This window comes from Drosophila hydei, unplaced genomic scaffold, assembly GCF_003285905.1.
Source record: "Drosophila hydei strain 15085-1641.00,03,60 unplaced genomic scaffold, DhydRS2 tig00000172-arrow-pilon, whole genome shotgun sequence".
NCBI lineage: Eukaryota > Metazoa > Arthropoda > Insecta > Diptera > Drosophilidae > Drosophila > Drosophila hydei.
Genome location: NW_022045682.1, coordinates 5,005,991 through 5,024,818, shown reverse-complemented (window position 1 = coordinate 5,024,818; position 18,828 = coordinate 5,005,991). Strand labels below are relative to the sequence as shown.

The 18,828-nt window shown below is 40.7% G+C and overlaps 1 protein-coding gene across 1 annotated transcript in view; it reads right to left on the bottom strand.

Annotated features, from left to right (window-relative positions):
• The window catches only part of LOC111603529, a 45,476-nt gene that overhangs the window by 7,791 nt on the left and 18,857 nt on the right, over positions 1-18,828 (bottom strand). Inside the window, exons 3-4 of the mRNA XM_023321161.2 lie at positions 7,106-7,314; positions 4,660-4,795 (exon numbers count right to left, since the gene is read on the bottom strand). Coding sequence (XP_023176929.2) covers positions 4,660-4,795; positions 7,106-7,314 — 345 coding nt within the window. The remainder of the gene's footprint in view (positions 1-4,659; positions 4,796-7,105; positions 7,315-18,828) is intronic.

The window sequence follows — 18,828 nt, the reverse complement described above, 5'->3', positions numbered from 1 at the left end:
TGGGACAGCGGCGACAAGGACATGGGCAATGGAATAACAGTGACTGTAACTGTAGCTGTAACAGTAACTGGTTACAGTAATGTTTTCTTAACTCAAACATGCCCTCAACGACGCACAGCGCAGCGTATCGTGCATTAAAAATCGTTGCCATATGTAAAGGCAAAGATAACAAACGAAAGGATGAGGATGGCGCTCAGGGGAAATGGCGACTGCTGAGTGGGTAACAGCAACAACAACAATAGCGACAACGGCAGCGGCAGCAGCAACTGTCGCGATTCGAAATGCTGCTGCAGCCTTTAAGTCGTTTTCGAAGTGTGCTCGTCCACTGCGGCGTATGAGTAATGGATGCCGCAGCAGCAGCAGAGCCAACAGAGAGTGCATTTTGACCGCATCAGCTGCATCAGAAGATGAAGATGAAGAAGAGGAAGACGAAGAAGACCAGCATAATGTAAATTTCAATTGGTAAGAAGCGGCATGTGAGCAAAGAGGAAGGAAAAAGCGAATCCCTGCTGGACCTTTGGTTTACCACGAACGCAAATAAATGCAGAAGAGCGAGCGAGGGCTGCCCGAGGACATTGTGATATATTCCAACTGCAATTAGATAAGGGCACGGTATATCCAATCGAACCGAAGCAGAGACAATTGTTTAAAGATCTGCTGCGATGCATTGTTAAAATATGATTTAGGAGTTGGCAGCAGTGGGGCACAGTGGGACGAAAACAAACGACTTAGATTGAAGAGCAGGCAGCACAGATGTCTCTAAGCCTGAACTAAAGTACCTTAATTTCCTGTTGAAAAAACATTCCACTGTGCAGTAGCTTGGGCACAGATATTTAGTAAATGAAATTTAGATAAGTTAATATAGAAATTAATGTAAATGAGAAATTTAATTAATTTTTAGTTAAATAAAATGAAAGTTCTTATTCCACAGTGCAGTTCGCTGTGCACAGTGGGTTAAAAAAGAAAACAAAAAAAAAACAACTATATCGGAACCAATTTTTAGCACAACCAACATGAATTAACTATGTTAATGCACACACATTTTTATTCTCTACTGCCACAGGGCTCGCACAGTGGCACAAAAACAAAATTTTATGTTTAATTTACAGCAGCTAACATGAACAAATTCTGCGCATGTTAATATAGTTTTTTATTTGTTAAGTAAACATTTATCGTTTTGCTCCACTGTGCTGCTGGAGCACACTGGAACAAAAACAAGTGAATGACCACATAAGAGCTATGATTTAGAAGTATTAAAATTAAGAATTTGGAATATTTAAATACATATAAATATAAACATTTTATTTGCATTAATTTGGCCCTTTGCACCACTGTGCTATAGCTTGAGTTGGGTCAAGAAAACAATATTTGAGGTAAGTTTTAGACACAGCAGCGATAGGGAAAATTTTAAACAGTTTTTTTTTGGCACATAACTTCATAGTCTTATACCACTGTGCTGTAGTCAAGTGGGTCCCTGGAAAGCACGAAGTAAACGCACTAAAGCATATTTTATGGCTCACTTGCAGCAGCGGCAGCAGCAGCCCCTAAGAAGGAGAGATGGGGCGCGGCAGTCAAACGTTGAGAAGAATGATGTTGATACTGCTGCTGCTGCTGCTGCTGCTGGTGGATGCTGCTGCTGCTGTTGATGATGAGTCGCCAGCTTTGCCCCTTTTGGTTCGATTTGCCATTGGCCGCCCACTCACAGCTCTTCGGGGCCACTGGGGACTGGAGACTGTGGCAGCCTTTTCATTTCATTCTTTTTTGCTCTTTGTTTCGTTTTCTGCTTCTTCTTATTTTTTTTTTTTTTTGTTCATCGAGTCGAATGTCGCCCAATTGGCAGCCCAGGACATTGTTTAATATGCAAAACCATTTCCGCCAACATTCCGATGCGTCTCAGTTGATGGTCTTAGGGGTTTGTGAGAGAGCATGAGGGATTGCCAAAGGCTGCCAAATCAGCATGAAATGTGCTTAAAGTGGGCAGCAGGCTAAAGATGATGATGATGCTGCTGTGTAGCCTCCCCAAGGCATTTGCGGCTGCTGTGGTTGCTGCACATATTGATAACTGTTTGATTTTTTATGAGTTTATAAATTTGTGATTAGCCACAGGCTATCAGCTGGCTGCTGGCTGCCGGCGGCTGGCGGCTGGTGAGCTTTTTGATTGAGTTGCGTGGGCTGCCGCGGCTGCCTGGCGTAAATTCCAATAAAATTCTAAGCCACACAACAGCTTCTCGCTCCGCAACGCCCAAGCACTTTGCATATGCATGTAAATGTAATGCCAAGTTTTTCCGAGTGCTCTTCGCAGAGCATAAAGACAAAAGGCAACAGCAGCTAGCGCCAGCGCCCCACCAGCCGACAGATGGCGCTTTTGTCTTAACCCATTTCGCTGTTTTTTACTCAACTAAATCGCACGACATGAAAACATAATTTTACTTCAAATTGCAATGACAGTTGCAGCAGCCACGCCCACACACTTGCAATTGCAAAAGCACCAGGGTTTTTACACACACACACACACACACACACACGCACACACTCGCATTTGTCCTGCTGGGGAGTCGCATTCACATGTATGCAGCTCTCTGTTGCCTTTTGTTATGGCGACTGCGACGAGGACGACTGCGAAAAATTCCATTTCAATTGTTTGCTTAGCTTATGCAGTTGTGTTAAGCAAAAAACAAGATGAAAAAAACGTGTGTGCATGGAATGGAGCGCAATGGAAAGCAAAAAAGTGCGAAAGCCTTTAAAGCCAAGTCGCTGGCTGTAGCTGCGACTGCGACTGCGACTGCGACTGAGGCCAAGGCAAGAATTCATGCAGCAGCTCAGCATGAATTTCATTATGCTCGAAGGCGACAAGTTGCAAGGTCTCTTGGCAGTGGCAAAAACAATTAAGATATTGCTTTGACCAGATTCCCTCTCACCTGTTTCCTGCATTCATGCCAGAGCATACGTCTCTATGCCATATGTAAAACCCTTGAAATCTGTTGCCAAACTCTGCACTTACAACGACTTTTTCTTCCTCTTACAACATATGACAGCTTTTTGTTTAGATTTCCTAAGCCCAATTGAAAAGGCGAACGCAGAACATGATGCTTTCCTTAGAAGGTTTGTAACAGGCAGGAGGAGGCGTGGGTGCAGCTCAAAGGTATATATGCTTGATCTGAGTTGAGAGTCGAGTGGAATTATATAACTTTCTGTATGATCTCTGGGCAGCAGCTTAACAGCTAGCTTGTCTAGTATTTGTAATACAAAAGTTTTCCGACCAAGTTAAAGTCAATAGAAATGAATTTCCAACTTCAGTTGAGTTGCTAGCCAAAATTTTACAAATAAATCTTTAAAAATTATTCCAAAATCAATAAATGAAAAGAAAACTTAAAGATTAGAAGCTTGGCCTGTCGTTTTTCTTCAGCTAATGTAGTCATGTTCAGGCTCCAAGAAGACAAAATCAGACAATAGATTGGGAAACAATTAAAATAGTTAATCATTCCCAACTGTTCTGTACATTTATTGAAGTCAAATTTATGCTCAAAAAAGATAAGTTTTCTGAAACAGTTTGAAGTCTGGGTATTTGTTAGTCGTGCGCTCTCAACTCTCAACTAGCACTTGGCAGTCCGGGTATCAGTTAGTCGATGACTGCCAGCTATCCTCTAGTTAACGAACAGATATTGCACTCATAGTCAGGCTCTGAAAACTGTATTAAAATAGTTCACAGTCCTATCCTGTGACTTATATACAGAATTGTGTCTCTGAAAACTGCATTATTTTGAAGCAGTTGCCAGTTGAGGTATCCGGGTATTAGCTAGTCGTTCCAACCCAACAATCCTATGACATATATTGAAGACATTCTTCTGAAACAGTTGACAGTGCGGGTATCTGTGAGTCGTTTACTCCCAACTATCCTCTAGGTAACATGCAGAGACTGAAAAAATTCTTCTGAAACAGTTGACAGTGCGGGTATCTGTGAGTCGTTTACTCCCAACGATCCTCTAGGTAACATGCAGAGACTGAAAGAATTCTTCTGAAACAGTTGACAGTGCGGGTATCTGTGAGTCGTTTACTCCCAACGATCCTCTAGGTAACAGGCAGAGACTGAAAGAATTCTTCTGAAACAGTTGACAGTGCGGGTATCTGTGAGTCGTTTACTCCCAACGATTCTCTAGGTAACATGCAGAGACTGAAAGAATTCTTCTGAAACAGTTGACAGTGCGGGTATCTGTGAGTCGTTTACTCCCAACGATCCTCTAGGTAACATGCAGAGACTGAAAGAATTCTTCTGAAACAGTTGACAGTGCGGGTATCTGTGAGTCGTTTACTCCCAACTACCCTCTAGGTAACATGCAGAGACTGAAAGAATTCTTCTGAAACAGTTGACAGTGCGGGTATCTGTGAGTCGTTCACTGCCAACTCGAACACTTTCACTTGTTTCTTTCTTCTTTAGCCATGACAATTATGTTGCACATCTTTTGCAGTACTTTGGGCAGCAGCAGCGAAGCTCACTTGCAGCTGTGCTTCAACGACATTGTTGACTGCTGTGAACCATTAGCATTTTAATTAAATTTTTGTTGTTTCTCCCACACACACGCTCACAGAGTGCAGGTATTTCTGGCAGCAACTTTTTTGTGCCTGAACAGTTTTCAATAAAGATGGGCTCTTGGAACTTACCCACAACGGTCATTGTCTCCGACTCGGAGACGGTGTTGAAGGCGGGCGCCTCGCCGGAGACCTCGCAGCGATAGAGGCCAGAGGTTTGGAGCGTAACGCGTCGCAGCATTACCTGCGTGTCCGACGAGTTGCGCAGCTAGAGTAAGAGAGAGAGAAATGTTTGTTAAATATATATTTTGCAAGTGGAAATTCAAATAAATTACAAAGCCATGACTCGACAAGGCAGCCCAAAGTGAAGGCAATTAGATTTACAGATTTTCACATTCTCACAATTTGAGTGAAAAATTAAGATTGATGACGATTTGTGGCGCTCACAAAAAGAAGTAGAATAGAGTGCTATTCGTTATTAGGGGCTGTGGGCGTGCCCGAAAATGTAATCTTGGCCAAGAGCTGAAGCAGAGCAGAAAGCACAAGTCATAAGGGAAAGCCAAAACAAGCAATGAAATATCTAGAAACAATCGCAACATTCTCTAGTTGATGATTACATAGACGCAACTCTGAGTGTGTGTGCGTAGTCAGTGCCGAACGCATGAGAATGTAAGTGGAAGTGGGAAGTGATGGGAGATGGCAGTTGGCAGTTGGCAGATGGGAGATGAAGAACTGAATGTTGTAAAAGTCACTCAACATCTTTGCCAGAAACAATTGCAGTCAAGTTCTTTAAGTTGCAGTTTTATTATCACACACACACACACACATATGCACAACACACACACTCGCACACACATAGTGGAAAGTGCTTGCCAAAGTTTTCATTTCTTTCCATTTTACTTGACGGAGGCTACCCGAAAAACTTGTCGAGCAAATTTTTATGAAAATTCTTGACTCTACTCCGCCCATCGAGCGCTGCTCTCTCTCCCTCTCTCTGTGCTGCTGCTGCAAACAATCACAAAAGTCACGTTCAACATTATTTTTGGTTTGTTGCTTGTCCTCGTCCCTGCTGCAGCTGCTGCTGCTGCTGCTTACTTCCATTACCCCTTTACAATGCCACTGCGAACTGGGTTTTGTTTGTTTCTTTCTAGTGCTTAAGCCGATTCCCTTCGAGCAGTGGACTGAGTGCTAGATAGAAACTCTGGCTCCGAGTCTGGCAATTGCTATGAGCGCTCAAGTTGTCAGCGCCCGCTACACAAACAAAGTCGAGCGGGCAGCGGGACTCAGGCACAGGCACAGGCACAGGCCTGGCTGCAATTCAAATTGTAGACGTTTATAGAGAGGGGAAGGATGAGGCAGGGGCAGGCAGAGGGTTTCGCATTTATTGCATTCCCCCCTCTGGATACGTGCGCACAGCCATTTGGGTTATGATGGCTGCAACAAAATGCAATGCCAACAATTTATTGTGATTCGCAACCCGTTAAGCGTAGCAGCACTCAAGGAATTTTTATGAAGGTGCCAAACTATTTATGCGCTAATGCGCAAAACCTGTTGAGAGCTTCAATAAGAAACAACAACAAACTAGATCAAGCTACAATGTAGCCGAAAAGGAACTTTAAAAGCTGGCCGTACTATAAACAACTAGTGACTGTCGTTAATTGGATTGCTCACTACACACACACAGACATGTACACACTTTAAGCACATTTGAAGTATCAGCAATTATCCTAGGCAAGCCACAATCCATGTCGCCTAACAACAGCCGAGCCTTTGTTCTAATCACGCAGGCGAACGCACATAAATATCTGTTACACAGGCCACACTTGGACACAACTCTTTCATGTCTAAATGTAGACATTCACGCCTACGCATACGCACAGAGAGAGCGTGAGAGAGACCGAGCCAGAGCACGCACAGGCCATAAAAAATAAGTCGCGCTGGTATTGTTCATACGCCGCGTTAGCCATACGTCAATTGCTCACGGCTTTGCTTCGCTTTCCTTTTTTTCTGCTGATGCAGAAGCCAGGCATTGGGGCGGTGCGGGGCGGGGCGTGCTGTCAACAAAATGCCACACAAAGTAGACGCACTTAAGTGCTTTAGCAAATTATTATTATTATTAGAGACGGGCGTTCGAGGATTGAGGATTGCGGATTGAGGATTGGCAGCTTTAAGTGATTTTGGCCTCGGTAACCTTTTCAATCGCAATTGAAACTGAGTGACGTGTACAATGTACGTTAAAGAGCTCAGACCGCAACGTGACCTAAGCTAACCCAGCACACACTGCGGCGCGGCTGGGAGTGAAGGGCGAAGCAAACATTTTTATGGCTAACAAAAAATTACATCAACATTAAATTAAAGTTAAATGGCAAAACTACGTGGCAGCAATTTCAAAGGCAACTGCGCTGCAACAAGATGTTGCTGTTGCTGTGGCTCTGGCAATTACATGCTCTTTGCAAATAATCATTATGACTCGGCCGTAATACTAAATTTCGCCCTGCTGCCAAATAAAAGTTTAAATCGAGTTTTTTTTTTTTTTGGTTTTTTGGTTCGGGCTGCAACAGGTGCTGGCAATACTCACATCGATGTTGACGCCGGGCAGCGGGAACGCCTGTCCAGGTGGCTTGTCCCGCGGCACATAGCGGTAGATCTCGTGGCCGTCCTTGTACCATTTGACCGAGTAGAGCGACTCGCCATCGAGCGCATAGCGGCAGCCGAGCAGCGCGCTCTTCAGCCGCATTATGTGATTGGGTATCTTCACCTCGGTCATTGTCAGCGCGCTGGTTATATCTGCAATTAGTGAATAAAGCGAGCGTCATTTAGTTTTGGCTCTATTCGGAATTCTCAATTGTTTCGCGGCCATAAAACCAACTCTATCTGAGGTAGCTTAGCTCCCTTTTATGATCTCTTTAACTTTTACGGCCCACATTTGTTGCTGCTGCTGCTGCTGCTGCTATAATCGTGGGGATTTATTAAAAAGCTCACGAGCATGCGAGCATAGACAAGTTATATAGCAGCGCATAACGCTTAACTATGCATGCAATTTTCAAGTACCAAACATAAATTCTTACGAACGAAATTGTGCTAGGGTTGCATCAAGTTTTGATAGCCAAATAGCTAAGGCAATGCAGTCAATGCTTGATTGGAAATATTTCTGCCAGCTTGATATAGGTGTGTGTGATAGCGATAAGAGTCTTGCTGTGCAGCGAATTGAGAATGAAAATTTTTACTGAGACGCAAATGCCTCAACTATGAATATTAATATAAAAATAAGAGTAAGCAGTAAGAGCTGGCCCATGCGTGCACTCTTAACCAGCTCTTCATTTGTGTTGCAAGTAATCAAAACTCTTTGAATTTGAAGTTAAAGGCGATCGATTGTGTTTAGAGACAGCAAAGCTTTTGGAGTAAGACGAGAATACGATGATATAAAATTGTGATTATATGAGATATGTGTGAAGTACTCAATGAAAAACTATTTTAAAGCATTTAGCTTTGCTTAAGGCTCAGCTGCAACTGGGAACATCAGCAGAGATGACAACATTAAGCACAAAGGCGAGGCTTTAAGCTCCTAACAATAGTCAAAATATAGAGAAGCTTCGATAACCCAAGCGATATCTCACAAACATAACTCGAAACTATGCGACTGACATTGTTTAGCTGCAGCAAGACGAAGGCTGCAGCTGATTGCAGTGTAGAATGAGCCTTGAGATTGACTTTAGTGAAATTTTACAACTGGAAAGTGGCCCATTGCGGGACTTAGCGACTAGCAAGAAGTATATTTTTATATATGTTACTTGAGGGCATGGCAAGTGGGAAAAATCTTTATTTTAAAAAGTTTTGTAAGGGTTTTTTGAACTTGAATAAGTATTATGCAGTCAATAGCTTTCGATGGCTATATTTATATATATATATATTTTTTTATTTATGCCTAAATTTTACATAGACTTTGCCATTCTAAATGTTCTGTTCTAGCTGCTTAGTTTGAGTGATACGTTATATAGACTCGTTTGTTCTGTAAGGCTTTTAGTTGTTTCAATCTTGAGATTGAGATTTATATGAAATCTGATCTGATTGATAACTTTAATGGCTATATAGTCTTGATTCTATTGAGTCTTCTGCTCTGGTGGAGTCAGTTAGGCTGAGGTACAGCTTGTAATGAGATGCTGTTAACTAATTGTTTCTTATGGCTTTGACTTCAGTGTAAGCACGTCAAATAAGATTTCCCCCAAGGCTGAAAGTAGTTGCAAAATTCTCATGCTACTCATATGCAACCAGCACTCACCCTGCATAAACTAGTTTGAATCTTGACTCGCACTTGCGCCTCTCTAAGTCGCTCGCTCTCTTTGTTAAGTTACTTTTAGACACTTCTACAAATATCTCACAATTATAACTGCAAGACTTCAGTTGTGTATGCATCTCCAACTCGACATAAAAACATTTTCAGCTTTCAATTAGCCAAAGCTGGAGAAATTCCCAACACAAACAAAGCTTTGAGCATGAGTGCAAATAGCGTTTAGAGCATGCAAAATTGTTTTATGTTGGCAACATATTTAAAAGCGATGCCTAAATATTCAGTTTGGCATATTCAATCGATTTTTGAATGCATAAATGCCATTTGCAGCTCTGGCCTAAGCCAGAAAAATCGAGCTAGAAGAAGCAGCCCCATATTTTGCATGTAAAATAGAAAGTGCAGTCGGGCAGCAAAACAAATAAAACGAGCAGCGCGAGGGTCCTGCCGGCTGTCACATGAATTATGCCAGCGCGACTGCATATGGAGGCAGTGCAGCGCCGGCAGCGACTCGCTCTGCTTCAGTATTACAAATCGTCTGACCAAAGCAACAGCAGCAGCAGCAAAAAAAAATGGCCTAGAGACGAAAGCCCGTCACTGCAGTCCACAATTCACACAGAGTCTAGCTCTAGATATAAACGCCCAGCCATTTGGTCGAATGCCATAATAAAAGCAACGCCAAAGCGTTTAAATCACAAAAAAATCTGATATTTGCTTTTACGACGACATTTTGGCGCGTTGAAGTTGCACGGCAATTGTGCGGCAGCAACAACAGTTGACCAGCAACGAAACGCCAACAGTCAGTAGCAATTGGCAGTTGCTTTGTGGCAGTTGCCAGTTGCCAGTTGGTAGCTGCCAGCTGCTTGTTGGTTGTTGCTTGTTGGTTGTTGGCATTGCCATGACGTGGACACACCTACTTATTTAATATACAGCTATACTTTTCATTTGCGAATGTGGGCAAAGTTGAAAAGGCGCACAAAAAACAACAAACACACACACACACACATGGAGACATTTGTTAGCTGGCTGTGTGTAACGTATACGCCGCGTGCGCCACCCGTTGAATTTATCACATTCACATGCAAATTGCGCCAAACGACCTTATTATGCAAATTGCCAACTGCAAATGGAGAACGAAATTGATTTTCCTGCATTTCAGCTACAACAACAACAACAACAACGGCAACTACATGTGTGTGTGTGTGTGTTTGCTTCTTCATATGTCGATGGCAATGACTATGGCTGTTTGCTACCTGCCTTCATTCATCCCTTGGCGTCGGCGGCCAGGGCACTCGCTTGTGTTCAACAGTTTTGCAACCGCAGCGCTGCTTGGCTACACCTTGCAACCTGCTCCTGTGGGCGCGAACGACGACGGCGACAAATGGCGAATATATTGAGCTGTCACACGCCCAGCCCCGCAGTCGAAGGCAAACACACGCGCATAATATTGAACAATGTCCCCCCACACACAGACGAAGGTGAATCTGAATCGGAATCGCGACTTTTATATAAAAAGCAAACTTGTGAGCCAGACAATTGCCACAGCAAAAAGGTGAAAACCACAAAATGAGTTAGTTGTTTGCCAGTCAGCGTGTGTGTGTGTGTGTTTACTTGTGGCCAACAATTTATGGCAGACATCATAAAAAATAACAACAGCAGGCGAAATATATAAGAAAGGATAAACATAAAGGAAAAACTCGTGCATTATAAATTCATTTCCGTTTTATATTATATGCGAGCTGCTGCCTTGCCTGACAACAACAACAATTGGGTTGAAATAGGCAATAAAATGTGCTAATAAGCAAAAGATTTGTGTCACTTGCAGCGGAAGCCTGGGCAGAAGCAGCTAAATTGTGCGATTTCATTTACATATTTTTGCTTCCCAAACAACTTTTGATTTCTTTATAAATATTGTCAGACAAACAGGTCAAGAGGTGAATAGATATTAAATGTTATCATATATTCATATCATATATTATCAAAGGATAACAACTATTTTTTAAAACATATGAATTTTATTAGAAAAATAATAAAATAAATTAAAATTAAATATTAACAAAAAAAAAAATGTAAACAAAAATTTTATATATAAATTAAAAAATATAATAACTTATGCGATGAAAAAATAATATGGGAGTATATAAAAATTAAAAACAAGACGAGTTTAATTTTATTTAATGAACAGCATATATTTTATTACCTTCATTTAAATATAAAAATTATTTAGCCATTCAGATTTTGAGTAAAACAATTACCATTTATAAAACTCAGTTAAAAGCCAAGACTAACTAAATTTCGTCTATAAAGTTTTTCAGTTTTGCTTTATATATGTCCGTACCTGTTCTTTTTATTAGCTTTCTATTCAACTCAAGGCCCGGACTGTCTACGCCCATTTCTAAACGCCCACCGTTCAAGTAAATGCGCCTTAATTGCAGTTACTGACATTTGACTTTATAAATTGGCCTCGGCCTGTGTGTGTGCCTAGAGTTCTACTTCGGTTCGGTTTCCTTTTAAACGCAATGCCGTTAGCAGCGTAAATGGCGTGTGTCCTTTCACTGTTATCCTGCAGCAAAAATGCTTCAAGTCAACAGCAGCAGTGCCAGCAGCGCCAGCAACAACAACTGACTGCACATTAAAAATTAAAAAAGCGAACTTCGACATGGGCTCCAACTTCAGCTATACCAGCTCCCCGGTCCACGGGTCCTGCAAAGGCGTAGCCAGTGGCAAAGCCAAAGCCAAAGCCAAAGCTAACGAAAAAGTTGAAACAGCCAACAACAACAAGGAACACGAAGAAGAGGATGAACAAGAAGAAGAAGCAAAGTAATTTCATGCATCGTTTAATTTTCATTCGAGCTTAATTTGTGCAACGCCCCCTCCATCTGCTACAGTTGACAACCCAAGCAACGATCACAGCCAACACCCAACACCAAACACCAAACACCAGACAGCAGACTCCCATATCATATGACAGCACTTCTCATTGTACTTCTGCCCCTTCTTTGATTGCTGTTATTGTTGTTGTTGTTTTAAATGTTGTAATACCCCATTTAGACCTAATACCCGACAGCCACTTCCAGCAGCAACTCACAATTGAAACGGCAAACAGAATAAATGCCAAGCAGACGCCGAGTCTAAACAAAAAGCCAAACACTCAAGCACACACACACACACACCAACACACACACAGCTGAAATTGACGCCTAAAATTTTGAGGCAAATAAAATTAAATGAAGCGCACCCCAGCAAAAAATACTCAACCCCTGCAGCGCAACCCACTCGCAGTCTTTTCAGTTGCTCTCAACTCTTTTGATATTATTTCTAGATGTTTTTTCCTTTTCATTTAAGTAGCAAAGTTTAGCTGCGTATTTCAGAGGCATTTTTCATGCGTTTTTATGTTAGCATTGCATTTAATTTTTACTTGAGTTGAGTTATGCCTAACATTTATTTTTGTTTCAGTCAGACTTTAAGGTTTTTGCTGGTGCTGAGTTTGTTATTGTATATTTAATCAATTCAATCAAATCAAACAACTTGACTCTACGAATGACAATTATACAGAATATTAGACAGAAGTCTCCAACCTCAAGCAAAATACTCAAGGCAACTCGCTGGAGCAGAGCTAGCTAAGAAATACATCGTTTAAAATATACAGCTGAAAATGATCATCTCTATTGACGTACGTATGAATATGTATATGTATAAGTGAGAGAGCGAGACGAAACGATGTTTTCTTATCTCCTTTTCGTTTTCTCCTTCGGTTTCGATCTGGCTGCGAGCAGAACAATGCTCAGTCACAAATCAGCCATGCTAGACTGACCAATGGGAGATTAATGAGTAAAGCAAATTATTCCTCACTCAGATGAGTTTGTTAGTTAGTCAGTCCATAAGCCAATCAGTTCTTACAGCGATCTTTATGAAAGAACCAACTGAAAAATGATTGAGTTTTAATCAACTGCTCGTAGCTTCCCTTTTAACTCTCATATCAGTAGGAATATTCTTCTTGCTAATAGACATCTCTTGTCTCCCAACTCCATAATTTTGCATGTAAGCTCCATGTTCATGCTTGAATAACTGAAATTGTTAACTGTTGAAATTCTTAGCTGTTGAGATCTTCAATTTCCATTTTCTATTTGACTGTGATTCTTACCAAAATTAACAAAGCCAAGCGGCATTAAAGTGCTTTAGCCATGCATAAGGTAATGCACAGCCTTGTTCATAAAAATAGTAGTGCAACTGCGCTAAATGTTGGAAAACAGAATTTTGTGGCAAAGGCAATAGTTTGAAAACAATTTAAAATAAATATTACGATCAATATAATTTGTTATTAACTAAGATGTTTTTTCTTTCGCACTTCAGGTTTTTAGATAGAATAATTAACAAAATGCAGCTGTTCATTAAAATAGTAGTGGCTACTAAGCAAAAAGGCAAAACTATTTATCATTAATGTAGCTTCATCTTATATATATCTATTTATGTATATATACTGACTAAAAGATCCAAAAATAGAATTTTAGACTATTCATCCACTCTGTCAATTATTTTCTGCTCATTTGCAGTCGAATGTTAATTCGACCAAAATAGCCGAGGCTAACTATTACAGCAGATATTTTGCTTTTACAAGTTGTGCTATATAGAACACTTCTATTAGCCTTACTAATGACAAATCAATTAGTAAGTCACCAGTTTAGTTTTTACACTCGTAAAGTAAAGTTTTCAAAGGCACGCTAGATGCACATCTTTAATCTATGAATCACTTTATCTTATCTTCTTCATATCCGTTTCATTTGCTATAATCAACGCCTAGCTGCCTTTCGCTCAGTGTACACTTGCAGCTGTGCAGCGAGCAGCGTTGCTTTGGCTTTGGCATTTGTTGGTTCAATTCGTGTCGTTCTCACACGACTTTTGCTGCCTTTTGGTCTTTTTTTCTTTTGGAAATTTAATGAAGTCAATTTAGGTGACACCGCCGCCGTCTCGCTCCAACTCTGCAACATACCCTTTCGTGTTGTAATTGAAATTTTTATAGTTGTCGCGCTTCGTCTGGCCTGAGGGGCCTGAGCGGCTGGAGGGGCTTGAGCGGGGCGCGAGCGCGCGCAAACTTTTATCAGCGCTCGACGCGCTCTTAAAAACAATTTTTAGTGGCTGTTTGCCACCCCTCGCTCTCCACCCACTCGCCTTCACTCTGGCAACAAATTAATCCCTTTATTTGCATAATTGAAAAACATCAACTGAAGCTGGAAGCCAAATATCAAAATGGCAGTCAAGCAGAATGCCCTCTGGCAGTTTCTCACTAGCTCCAGCCAGGCCCGCGCGTAGTTGGCCGTTGGTGGGTTGGTTGGTTGGCTGGGAGGTGGCAGTTGTCAGGCCGGGGCCAACTGTCGCCACATTTTAATGTGGCCACCGCCTCCGGGGAGCTATTTAACATTTTTCCAACACTTTGATAATCGCACTTTGTGGCCAGATTAATTATTTACGAGCCGGCGCTACCTGCGCGACGTCGTTTAACCCGCAGCCTAACAAGCGCGCGCACACACACACACGCACACTGACACACACTCACACAGTTACAAACAAAAGGCCAGGAGTTGTTGTTAAATCTTGGGTAATGCCCAAAGCCGAGCCGGGACACGGCGCTCAAGTATATTTGTCGCCGGTCTTAAGAGATTGCGGCGCACAATTTCCGTGCTACAGCCCAAAACCACCTGCGCCACCCGACCTCAAGCCAATTCAGACTCCAATTGCGACCTGGCAGCGCGAGACATCAAAGCGCGCGCTCAGAGTCAGAAGCCAAAAGGCAAAGTAACAAATGCCATTGCGACACGGCTCGCTGGCTGCGCACAGGCCTCGAGCTGGCGCGGGCCGGGTCAAAGGGGCCAACGCTGCAGAGAGCCTCTGGGGTCTACCTGGCTACCTTGTCGCTTAAATGGGCGACAGTTATCAAACGTAATATTTCAATTGTGGCCCTTCAAGTGGCGCTAAATTGAAAAGAAACAAACGGCACTGCGAGTCGCTGCCCTTATCGCACTGCTTAAAGCTGCGTCGCTGCGCCGGGGGCGTGGCGAAAGTGCAGCATGAGAATTATAGACTAAGAGAGAGCGTGAGAGAGTGACTGACTTGTGCATGCTCTAGAAATGAATAGAAGAAGAGGGAAAAGTAAACTTTTGAGTAAACTGTTGACTCTTGCTTAGCGACAGTGACTGACTTATACATACTCCTCAATCGGACATTAATAGAGAGCATTGTCGACTCTTGCCTCTAGATATATTTGAACTATTAAGCACTTTTATGAAATTACAGGGTATACACACTTCACAGCTAAAGATGTGTTAATCAAGAAAAGATTAGTCTTTTAAGCTATTCTCGCCAGCACAGGGTATTCTCAATGCAGCATAAAATGTTTAGGGATTAACTGACTTGTATATACCATGACTGAAGCTTAACTCTAAAGAATTTTCATACATAATTGTAATAGCTTTAGGTGTATTTTCTAATGTATATGTAATACAGCATAAACTGTGAAAAGAGTACCTGATTTATATATACTTCGATTTATATATATTTGTATAGAAAATTGAGCAGTTAAGCTAAATAGAAACAATATTCATTTATTTATTTACTTATTTTTTTTATTTTATTTATTTATTTATTTATTTTACAGGGTATATACAATTCGACAGAATTAGTCTGAGTATAAAATAAAAATAATATTAATTAATTCATTTATTTTATTTTTTTATTTTATTTATTTATTTATTTATTTTTTTTTTACAGGGTATATACAATTCGACAGAATTAGTCTGAGTATAAAATAAAAATAATATTAATTAATTTATTTAGTTATTTATTTATTTATTTTATTTATTTATTTCTTTTTTTACAGGGTATATACAATTCGACAGAATTTGTCTGAGTTCTATGGAAACATACTTAACATCTGCTGTTGAGCTACATATAGCAAACAGGCCTAACAAGTGAGCTCTAAGAATGATAGAATACAGGGTATACAGCAGTCAGTAATGTGTTCTTGCAACTGCTATATACTCTATACTTGAAACTGATAAAGGCAAAAAGAGAGCAAGAAAAATTATGTAAAAGAAGACCAGACACAGTCAACAAGAATACAGGGTATAATGCAGTCAGTAGTGCCACTATACTCTATACTATATACTCTACAATTCAAACTGATAAAGACACTTTAAATAGAGAAAGAAAATTAATGTAACAGAAGCCTAGACTTAGTCAACTATTAATATGATATACTACAGGGTATGCTGCAGTCAGCAGTCCCTTCTTGCCAACTGTCAGTTACTATATACTACTACTATATATATGCTCATAATAAGTTGAGCAAGAAAACAAATTCGGTATCTTATACTTTACAGGGTATTCACTAGTCAGTCAATATTGTTACCCCATTAAAAACGCGCACATGCGGTAAAATTATGAAGGCGCAGCTGAGCTTAGCTAGCGAATTAATACGCCTAATGCAATTTGAGCCACAAAAAGGTGGCTCAAAGTTCATCAAAGTGGCGTCCGCACAGCCATTGCAGCCCCTTTGAGTTGGCTTTGCCTTTGGCAGGCTTTGCCAGCTGCGCGGATTATGCACGCTGCGCTCTAGCCAAGCGCTAAGATTGACTTAGACGCGTTCTTTAGCTTAACTAAAAGCGACTTTAATTTACATTCTGAATGCTGAGCTGCGCCCTCAGCTCACATTAAGTGGGAACAACTGAATAAGTGTATTAGACTAAGGCGGCTGACATCGAATTTATAATGCAATTTTGGTTGAATAATGCAAACTCAGAACTATTGAAATTAATGAAAATAAATGAAACTATGCTGAGTGCGAATTTCTGACTAAAAGTTGATTAATTTTTGAGCTTTTTGCTTTTCAAAAATTCTTAAAAATATTTTTTTATATTATTTAGAATCCAATTTTGTTTTTATTTCTAAAGAAAATTAAATAAAAAGAAAAATAAAAAGAAAATTATTATAAGCACTGTAGCTCGTATGATAAAGAAAATATTCAACATTAGTAGAGAACGTTAAGGCTGTGCTGTGGAGATGTTGCGCAGTGCATCAATCAAGGAGATGAGCTGGGATGCCTCTGCAGCTGATGTCTAGGTTGAAGATCAGGCAGGCGGTTGTACGAGCTCTGCTCGATAAGTATCGAGAATTTGAGGTTTCTTTCAAAAGTTCTTTATTGATGCATCACAATTTATTTTAACCACTCCACAGTATTCCCCATCAGATCTTATAGACTTTTGCCAACATTTTGTCCCTTCTCTGGTACTTAATACAATAATTTTATATGGTTTCGTCTTCATCTACTGAAGCGTAGTATAGCGCCGATCTTTCATGTTACTCTGCAGTTTCTGGTAGCAGACAAAGTTGCAAAGAGGCATGTGTGGCATGTGATTGTGGCAATATTAGTATCCCTCTTTTGGGCAACAATAGACGCAGATTCTTAGCTGCAGTTTTAGGCATGTGCCAAAATCGAAGACGAGTTAAGCACACTCAAGGAAAACTTAACTGAGCTAATAAAATGGACAAACTTCTAAACTTCAGTGGGGCACATGAGAAGCAATAAAAAGCCGTTAAAATGTGAAAAATCAAAAAAAATTAGTTTATGGAAATTTTAACTTTGACGTTACTTATTGAGCACATTTCGCCTAAGTTTGCTTACAACTTTAACTCTTCTCCATATTTCTTATTTTTTTTTTTGTTTTGCAAATATTTTACACCTTTGACTTCGCCCTTTTCTCTACGTTGCCCTTCATTAAAATAGTAGTAACAACAATTATATTTATAAAACTTCATTCGAGCTCATTAGCAGCAAAACTTTTATAACATATGTAGCATGCTAGCTAATACTGTATATTTAAATTAATTATTTCATTATGGGACGTTGCTGTTCTGAATAGCTGACACAAATGGCAACTCGGAGCCCATTTGGCCATGTTCCCAATTTAAAAGCATTTTTAATGCCCGTGGCCAACTGGGCTAAAAAACTATTTAAAAATAAATACATGCACGTATTCATTCACATGTGTGTGAGTGTGTGTGTGTGTGTACCTGGCTAAGCATAGCAGTTAAAATAAAAGGCCAAAGTGAACCCGGTCCGGCTTCCTCGTTCGCTTTGGCCTCTGCTAACGAAAAGTGCTACCGGCATAATTTGCAGCACTTCCTTTTATTCAAGTTGCCCAAAAAAATAACCAGGAGGAGGCACACCTTGGCCAAAAAATAATATATATAAAAAACCAACCCCGACCAGGCGCCGTTCTCCGCCCCTTCCATATGCATGCCCATGTCCGAAAATTCGTTCTACTTGTATATTTCTTTCGCACAGCGTGCCTTTATAAATAATTCAGTGGGCCAAGTCTGGCCCGGGGCGCTTTAATGAGGCCAAAATGCATGAAGATTGGCAGCCCGGCCAGCGCAAAGTTTAAACAATTTATGTAACTTTCATAAGTTGAACAATTTGAAATTTATGAAAATTTAACAGACATCGAGACACAGTCAGGCAGTCAGAGGCAGCGCTGAAGATGGACCTGAAAATCAGACCAGGTCCCAAGGCTTTCGATTTTCTAAAGGTAAAATTGTGCACAGCATCCGAACGGATGTGGGCATGACACGGCTCACTGAGAGAGAGGAATCAATTTTATATAAAAATTCAAGTAAAAATTGTATGCAAGCAAAACTTATTGGCAATATATTTGTGTGTGTGTGCGTGTGTGTGTGTGTGTGAACTTAATGATTATGCAAATTGGCATATAAATCGATTGGCAATGCCACAAATTGATGTTAGTTCAACACCGGCGACAGTTTCGACCCGACCAGCTGCCAACTGAGCCATAATAACTCATGCACCCAAGTTTTGAGGCCCTAATGGCTGGCGAGCTCGTCAACGCACTATAAAAATGTCATTATCAGTGGCAAAAGTTTTGCTTATATCGGGCATCAAGTGTTAAAAAAAATGAGAAGAAATTTGCATATTGCGCAAAGAGCAAGCACCGCAAGGACCA